This window comes from Carcharhinus amblyrhynchos, chromosome 4 (assembly GCF_965287045.1).
Source record: "Carcharhinus amblyrhynchos chromosome 4, sCarAmb.v2.hapA, whole genome shotgun sequence".
Classification (NCBI taxonomy): domain Eukaryota; kingdom Metazoa; phylum Chordata; class Chondrichthyes; order Carcharhiniformes; family Carcharhinidae; genus Carcharhinus; species Carcharhinus amblyrhynchos.
The window spans coordinates 23,386,150-23,395,463 of record NC_137327.1 but is presented as its reverse complement, the minus strand read 5'-3'; the positions used below and the strand labels follow the sequence as shown (position 1 = coordinate 23,395,463).

The 9,314-nt window shown below is 40.5% G+C and overlaps 1 protein-coding gene across 1 annotated transcript; it reads right to left on the bottom strand.

Annotated features, from left to right (window-relative positions):
• Positions 1 to 546: 546 nt before the first annotated feature.
• On the bottom strand, positions 547 to 9,034 carry cog8 (component of oligomeric golgi complex 8). The gene is made up of 4 exons (XM_080186821.1): positions 8,484 to 9,034; positions 7,125 to 7,943; positions 2,137 to 2,305; positions 547 to 1,989 (listed from the first exon to the last, which is right to left on the bottom strand). Exons 1-4 carry the CDS (start codon positions 9,024 to 9,026, stop codon positions 1,676 to 1,678), a joined length of 1,845 nt encoding a protein of 614 aa, XP_080042947.1. The 5' UTR covers positions 9,027 to 9,034; the 3' UTR covers positions 547 to 1,675.
• Positions 9,035 to 9,314: the final 280 nt, after the last annotated feature.

The following is a 9,314-nucleotide window of genomic DNA, read 5'->3' as shown; positions in this document are numbered from 1 at the left end:
GTACTCGTTAGAGTTTAGAAGAATGAGGGGAGATCTCATTGAGATGTATAAGATGATGAATGGGATGGATAGGATAGAGGTGGAGAGACTCTTCCCGCTCAAAAAAGACAGTAGGACTAGGGGGCACAGCCTCAAGATAAAGGGGAAGCGGTTTAGAACGGAGTTGAGGAGGAACTTCTTCACTCAAAGGGTGGTGAATCTCTGGAATTCTCTGCCCGTTGAAGTGGTGGAGGCTGCCTCGCTAAATATTTTTAAGAAGCGGGTTGATGGGTTCTTGATAAGAGAGGGGATTAAGGGTTATGGGGAGAGGGCGGGAAAGTGGAACTGAGCCACAACAGATCAGCCATGATCTTATTGAATGGCGGGGCAGGCTCGAAGGGCTAGATGGCCTACTCCTGCTCCTATTTCTTATGTTCTTATGTTCTTATGATAAAAATTATATCTGACGAGGTATAAGAATTTTAAAAGAATTGGAGCGCAGCACTAGCCATTTGTGAATTCAGCTCCAGTTTTCCCATAAAAAGCATATTCTTGTTCACTCACTGCTTGGAAGTTCACTCATCTTTAATTGGTACAATATGAAACAAATTACTCATTTTTATACAAGCTAAATCAGTCAAAACATCTCTACTGATGTGGATGGAACTTAAGCCTTTGCCTATTCTTCCCATGGAATTAATAACTATTGCCATCCCATTTAGCAACTTAGGACAACTGTTAAAAACCCAGTAATTTTTAGAGCATTTTTTACCTTGAATTTGCTATTTACAATTCACAAAACTAAGGATGTTTCCATTGATTAACACAATTTATCAAGTTTCACATTTCCCAACAATATTACTGCAAATTACATCACATTTGTATACAATAAATGTTTATTAATATTAGCACTTCATTTCACAAACTCCACAACCCTTTTAAATTAAAATTATTTCAGAACAGCTTCCACATATATAGTGTGATTCTATTACACAATGAAAATCTGTAAACACATCATTCAAAAGTTGAAATTGAGATTCAAGATTATCCTAGTTTCCCATTCAGAGCAGCCATCAAATAAAATCTGATATTTTTTGTCAGGTTCCCTGTTTCTTTACAAGTGAATTCTAATTACCAGAATAAAACTTGTAATATTTTGCATGGTCACACAAATATTGTTAGTAACCAATTCAGTGGTTAAATGTTGTGGTTGCCTTCACATTAACTAAGTTTATCATTAGCAGGAGTTTGCTAACTACTTAAGAAAGCTATCACAAGAATTAAATTGGCAATTTTTTGCCATATGCAGAAAACAATGTCTCTTAACAGAATTAATAATTTATTTTCTCAATTGTACATATATACTAGCTGAAAATTCTTGCAGATGTTTTGAAATAAAGTTATCAAAACATCAGACATTTGGAAAAACAATATTTCTGGTTTTATCAAGAATTACATAAGAATTTACATAAATACAATCTGATGTTTTGGGACAAGACATAGCACTTATTACACGTTGGTTGACCACATCAAGATTTTTTTTTGTTACATGTTCTGCATTTTAGGACCAATTAAACCCAGGATAATCTCATTTTTCAATAATGAACTAGGGGAAAACATTTATGTAGTTCAGTCTGCTCTTGAAATAAATGATAGGAATCTCACGTACAGATAATCACATTTAACTTAAAACGTGCTACGATCCAGATTGCAGTGAAGTATCTTCTTCTGTTTGACTACCCACATATAGTGGGCCTGGTTTCATTTTCTCCATTGTAAAACTTTGCACAGATGAAGGCAGTGGTGTTGGATATTGTTCACTTAGCTTCTCAGTTTTTCTCTCTGATACAGGGCTGTCTAATGTGGTTTCCGCTGTCAGAATCTGGTTGGGACTCTTGGGTGGAATTAGGATTTCTTTTTTTGGTAGGAGAAAATCAAGCAGTTCCAGAATAGCACTTACATTAATGCACCCAATTGAACCATATTTATGAAGCTGTGTGGGAGGAATACCTGCCAACATAAAGTGTAAAATATGAAAAACAAATGATTATAGCTGCTAGTGAATCAGAGTTATGATTTAATGAATAGCAAATGTAATATAATCCATTAAAACTAAGTAAAGAGTGACTGGAGAATGTGCAACATCTGAGTACATACCAAGGATCTGTGCTACTTGAGCAGGTGGAAAAAGAACCTGTAAGCATCGGTTCAGATAAGGCACTAGGTCTTCAGTAAAGGTTATGCAGAACTGGACAAACAGCTCTCGTTCTTTCACACTGAAGGCAGTTTCCTCTGCTCGATGAAAAGTGAGGATTAGCTTCGTTACCTATAAAGGAAAAATTGAATTAGAAAGATGCAGATTGGAGCGGAATGTTAAAATGGAGAAAAGAACAATTGAGTTGTAAGTTTTTCCAGACCTGCCACTGCTATCACTGATCATGCATCAGGGTAATTAATCTCAAGTCTGGTAATGCAATTCCTCCATCCTTGCACTAACTCAATCTGTTCCCCAATAGTCTGACTTTTAGAGGTACTGCTTTCAAATTCAACTTCTGAAGCTATTATGAAGATCACCGTTGCAATTCTGCATCAATCACTTCTGATGATCTTCTAAGGAACTGTTCAGCCTTAAAGTACTTTACCAGTCATAAGGAAATTGAGTAATTACGGCACAGGATGTGGATATTTAACCCATCAAGTCCATGTCCAGGAAATTAAACATGTCTGCTAGGACTCCTATCAGCTTTTACAGGTGCAACATAGAAAGCATTCTTTCTGGTTGTATCACAGCTTGGTATGGCTCCTGCTTTGCCCAAGACCGCAAGAAACTACAAAAAGTTGTAAATGTAGCCCAATCTATCATGCAAACCAGCTTCCCATCCACTGACTTCGTCTACACTTCCTGCTGCCTTGGAACAGCAGCCAGCATAATTAAGAACCCCATGCACTCAGACATACTCTCTTCCATCTTCTTCTACTGGGTGGCATAGTAGCACAGTAGTTAGCACTGCTGCTTCACAGCTCCAGGGACCTGGGTTCGATTCCCAGCTTGGGTCACTGTCTGTGTGGTGTTAGTACATTCTCCTCGTGTCTGCGAGGGTTTCCTCAGGTGCTCCGGTTTCCTCCCACAGTCCAAAGATATGCGCGTTAGGTTGATTGGCCAGCTAAAATTGCCCCTTAGTGTCATGAGATGCATAGGTTAGAGGGATTAGCAGACTTGAAGGGCCAAATGGCTTCTTTCTGCACTGTAGGGTTTCTATGATTCTATGGAAAGATACAAAACTCTGAGGTCACATACCAATTGACTCAAGAATAGCTTCTTCCCTGCTACCATCAGACTTTTGAATGGACCTATCTTGTAACAAGTTGATCTTTCTCTGTACCTTAATGATGACTGTAACATCACATTCTGCACTCTCTCGCTTCCTTCTCTATGATTGGTATGCTCTGTCTATATAGTGTGCAAGAAACAATACTGCACTGTATACTAATACATGTGACAATAATAAATCAAATCATGCCAGTTCTCTGTATGACAATCCAATTAGTCCCATTTTCTCACTCTAGCTCTATAAATTTATTTTCCTCAACTGCCTAACCAATTTCCTTTTAACATTATTCATCATCTCCATTTCCAGCACCCGTGAAGACCATAGGTAACGAAGCTAATTCTCATTACTGTGTGCCATGTAAAAAAGTTCATGTCTCCCAGTCACCTCTATCCTCAAAACTTAAATCTGTGGCCCTAGTCCTTGTACCATCAGATAAAGGGAACAGGCCTTAATCTTTTCTAAATCTGGTATAATCTTGTACACCAATATCAAATCTTCTTTGCTCCAAGGAAAAGAAGCCCCAGATACCCTTACATAACCTTTCTGCTAAAATCCCCCACAACTGGAACTGTTCTAGGAACTCTACTCTGCATCTTCTCAAAGATCCTCAACATCCTTCAAGTGTGATGCCCAGAACTTGACAATATTCTACATGTGATCCAGCCTGAATTTTATAAAGGTTCAGCTTAACATTCCTACTTTTATTCTTAAATTAAAATGCCTCTATTTATGAAGCCCAAGATCCCATATACTTTGTTCACTTCTGTCACTTCCGTCAATACATCCTGCCACCTTCAAAGATCTACGCACATGAACCCCAGGTCCCTCTGTTCCTGTAGACTTTTAAGTACTGTTCCATTTAGTCTGTATTATGCCTGTTAAAATTGCATCCTACCACCTGCAACTTGTCTATTTGGCTGGCCATCTAACTATTGCAATTAATTGGATCATCGTCGTTGTCAGCCTTACCAAGTCTGGAATCAGCAAATTTTGAAATTTTATTCTGCATTCAAATATGCAAGTCATTTGTACACATATTTGGAGATCAATGGAATAACCTTAGTGGGAGTATCTCCTTTTTTGTTCTCTAACTAAATAGATTCTGTCTTTGTCCCCCTCAGGGCATTCTCGGAAGATGGATTTTTTTTTTATATATATATTTTTGGGAATACGCTGGTTCTGTAACAAAGGCTAAGTGCTGTGTACATGATTTAATTAAGCTGGGGAATGTTAAAGGAGACAATATGTATGAGAAAGCTGAGATATAAAAGAACAATAATGTACTCTTCGGCCCACCAAGCCTGCACCAATGCGTGGTTTCTATCCCTCTGATTGACACACGAACGGGAGTCAATCAAGATATACCTTGAACGTCGCTAATGTGCCTGCTTCCACTACCTCCACTGGCAGTGCATTGCAGGCACCCACAACTCTGTGGGTGAAAACTTTTCCCCATGTCTCTCCTAAATTTACCATATCTCACCTTGAAACTGTGCTGTCTTGTAGTCCACCATGGGAAAAAGCATCCAACTGTCCACCCTATCTGTGCCTCTCATCATTTTGATAGACTTCTGTCAGGTTGCCCATCAGCCTCCATCTTTCCAGCGAAAACAATCCAACCTCTCCTCATACCTAACACCCTCCAGACCAAGTAACATTCTGGTGAACATTCTTTGCATCCTCTCCAAAGCATCCATGTCCTTCTGGTAGTCTGGCAACCACAACTGCATGCAATACTCCAAATGCAGCCTAACTGAAGTTTTATACAGTTGTAACATAACTTGCCAACTTTTATAATCAATGTCCTAAGCCAATGAGGGCAAGCTTGCTGTATACCTTCTTGACTACCTTATCCACCTGTGTTGCCACTTTCAGGAATCCGTGGACCTGTACACCCAGATTGCTCTGTATGTCAATGCTCCTAAGGGTTCTACCATTATATAATTCACACTAAACTTGATCTTCCAAAATGCACCTCTTGCATCAGTCTGGATTAAACTCCATCTGCCATTTCTCTGTCCCAAAAGTGCAAGGTGCATGCACTTGCAATGAGGCGCTATGGTGAAGTGGATATACAAGTAGGTTGGTTTGTAAATTTTGCATTAAGAGATAGATCGGGATTGATCTTTAAGTTGTTAAATTTCCAAAGGGGAGTTTATTGGGCTTTTACAACTTACAAATGTTTCATAAGTAAATAAGGGAAGGTTATTTGACCTGAAAGTGGAGACAATAGGAAACCATAAACAATTTTTATATTTCAAAGTTCAATGTGGTGCTGAAGACAATGGAATCAGAGACTTGGGAGGGGGGGGTGGGGGCGTTATAATGAAAGATAGATAGTTAGTGTGGCTATGTGGGGGAGATGTCCTGAAACCATCTCTGTGTTAAGAGTTGTGAAATTTGAACCAGCCATCCAGTGAGAGCATAAATGTCTTTGTTTCAGAAAGCAGTTTGTTCTCTGAACAGCAGAGTGGAGGTGTTTGAAGAGTGCTATATCTTTATTAAAATAACAGCAATTCTATCATGGTTATTATTACTGGATTTTTATAGGGAGCAAGTGAGTGTTGCCAAGAAGATATTTACCTGTACCACTTGAATGTGCCCCATTTATCCCTGCTTTTGGTTTCTCTAATCCTCTACCCATGCTAATACATTACTCCCAAATACATTAGCCCTCACCTTGCATACTTCCCTTTTGTATGGCACCTTATCAAATGCTTTTTGCAAATCTAAGTATACTACATCAACCGGTTCTTGTTTATCTATCTGACCAGTTACATCCAGAAGAAACTCTGGAAAAAATTGTCAATTACATTTTCCTTTTCGTAAAACCATGCTAACTCTATCAGGTCATTCTATAACCCAAGTGCATTGTGGAGACTTCCTTAATAATGGGCGCCAGCAATTCCAGACTACTGACTGGAGGCTAATTAACCTGTAGTTCCCCACTTTCTCCCTCCCTCCTTTTGAGGCTTTGTAGGATGTGACAATGTTTGATCTAATGTCTCTGAAAGGCAAGAGGGGCAGCATGGTAGCACAGTGGTTAGCACTGCTACTTCACAGCGCCAGAAGCCCCAGTTTGATTCCCAGCTTCGGTCACTGTCTGTGTGGAGTTTGCAAGTTCTCCCCGTGTTTGCGTGGGTTTCCTCTGGGTACACTGATTACTTCCCACATTCTGAACGACGTGCTGGTTAGATGCATTGCCCCAAACAATCGACTGCTGTGACAACTCGGGGAATTCCGCAGTTCATTGCAGTGTTAACGTAATTGTGACTAATAAATAAATTAATAAATAAACTTTAAAAATGGTCAGTGTACACATTTCATGTATAACCTTATGGCAATATCAGTCAGAGAATATATTTTTATATTCATAGAACATACCATTTGATCATTGCCGTTGAGCATATATCAGTGGCAAAAAAAACTGATGTGTCAAATTATGGGAACACGGTGTATATAGGTTCAAATTATCACCATTCTATCATATAAACTGTAATTTGATGGCCTTGATTATGGTATGTTTCTTTAGCCATATATTCAAACGTATATTTTTCCCTTTTATAAAAGGGATAGAAAACGGCAGATGTAGGGAAGGTGTTCTAGGTTGCAGTTTTAGTATGACTAAGATTCTATTGGAAGAAGTGAGGGGAGTATTCCAAAGTATCAACTGACCACTCATTTCGCTACTTCAATTAAACGGAGCTATAAGCAGAACTTGGTAAATACACCAAAACCGTGCTCCTAAACTTGCTTAATCTTTCACAACTCTTTAAGTATTGGGTTATGCTGAGGTTACGACAGCGAAATTACCTTTATAAGTGCATCTTCCAAGCACATTGTTACTTCCTGCGCAAGTGCTATGGGACAACAGAGACGAAGATCATTAAAGGCTGCCAAAATGTTATTTAGAAAACATGCCAGTGGCGGGAAGTCCAGAAGCACCATTGGAGGCTGCAGAGTTCCTGGCTGACCAGTTGGTAGAGTCACAGGGATTGTGTTGCCTAATATCGATGGGGCAGATGTTAACGTGTACAGATTCATGTCTTCCTGAAACTTCTCCACAGCATCCTGAACAGCTTTCACAAAAGTATTCATAGCAACCTTTTGAAACATTGGAGCAAGCTGTCCACGAAAATCTGCTCCTACGCGACTAAAAGAAAGCCCAAAGTACATACACTGGCCCAGCAATGAATCCAAGCGGCCACCCACTCCCTTCTGAAGATCTGATTCCAGGGTCTGCAGAAACTCAGAAACCTTTTGCACCACCCAGCCATGGAAAATAGCACTTTCATTCACACTGTGATCACTGGAGAGTAATAATGGATCTTCATCTGAGAAAATGGCACGGTATTGAGTGATGATGTCAAATAGGTGGACTCGGCAAGCCTCAATTGTTTTGGTCATGTGAAAATAAGGATCATTGTCCATTATGGAGCCAAGCATGGATTTCAACCAGGCATCTCGAGCCTGAAGAAACTTTATTCTTAATTCTGCCTCAGTGAAAACATCCATCCTTCTCAAATAGCCTATAACCCGAAGACAAGCTGGTAGTTGGACACTGGTACGTAGCTGTTGGATAAGCTGGTTTAACATCAACTGAGCAGATGAACGCACTTCATTCACTATTCCCTGTATAAAAAATATGATAAACAACACTTTAAAATGTTGTAGAGATTTAGAAAATAAAACTATGCATTATTTGTTTTCCTTATTTGAAATGGTAATTAAAGTGAAACGAGAATAAAGCAAAATGCATAAAATGGCTGTCAGGTATTAAACTAAAGAAACATGTTTTAGAGACCCATCTTGTTGAATTAGCGAACACCTAAATTACAGTTAGTCACAATAACTCATTTTTTGCCCTACAGGGGCAGTTAGGGATGGCTTTGCCAATGATATGGAGGGAAAAGGTACGATCAGAATATTGAATTCAATGATCAGCCATGATCAAAATGAATGGGAGAGCAGGCTCAAAGCGCCGAATGTTTGTGTGTATATTATGCTTAACGACATTTGCATGAATAAAAAAGTCTATTTTCAGCATGTTCCGCGTTTGTTTCATACGTCCAGCATCTTCAGTATTCGCATTTATATATTTGTGGTCATATTGTGAAAGCAATTCTGATCCATTACGGAATCTGAGGAAAACATTCGCAAGGAAGCTAATACCTGTATCACAGGAATGGAAGAGTATTTCTTCTCCAACCTCTTCACGTAAGAGGTTAACTCAAGAGCCTCCTCGTAGTAGCCGTTTCGGACGCAGGTGTCCATGAGCTGCGGGATCTCCAGGATTTCCAGGATCTCTGTGTGCCGGTTGAGGGTCAGGCTGTTCATCCTCCTGCTGGCGCCAGTCGCTTCCGTCTCCTTGACGAACTGCCTGCATTTCTCGCTCAGGCCGGGCAGCTTGTCCAGGAGGCTGGAGACGTGCTTCTCCACCAGGCCGAAGTCGCGGTAGATCTCCTTGGTGCACTCTGCCGTCTTGATGAAGGTTTTGTAATTGGAGAAGGCGAGCTCCTGGGTCTGCTGCAGGATCTGGGCCCGCTCCTCTGCCAGCCTCTCGGGCTCCCGGCTCAGCTTGTCCACGCCGTACGAGCTCAGCTCCGAGAGGTAGAGGGTGAAGTCGGGATTCTCCCTCCAGTTCTCCGGGAAGGAGTCCCGAAAAATCGACGCCAGGATGCTCTCGTCTTCCACGTCAATACCCAGCGCTGCCATCTTGGTCACTCACGTCACTTCCGATCTCTGCAACAAGGCGACGACTATACGTCACTTCCTGAACAATAAAGAAGGCTGCCGTTACTAGGCAACCTGGCTGCTGCTCATGCTCCAGCTACTTCAGTCCTGTCAAATGATCCCACATTCAAAGGTGAAAGATTTTGTATTTATATTAATTTGCGCACAGCAAGGAATTAGAGACAGCAATATGGTGATTATGGAATCCCTACAGTGCAGCAGCAGGCCATTCGGTCCATCGAGCCTGCACCAACAACAATCCCAACCAGA

Excerpts from the sequence above, each read along its gene's own strand:
- cog8 (XM_080186821.1), bottom strand. The coding sequence starts at position 9,026 with ATGGCAGCGCTGGGTATTGACGTGGAAGACGAGAGCATCCTGGCGTCG. Across the intron at positions 7,944-8,483 it reads CTTCCATTCCTGTGATACAG|GGAATAGTGAATGAAGTGCG; the intron begins GTATTAGCTTCC and ends TTTTTTATACAG. Across the intron at positions 2,306-7,124 it reads TGGAAGATGCACTTATAAAG|GTAACGAAGCTAATCCTCAC; the intron begins GTAATTTCGCTG and ends TTTCCTTTATAG.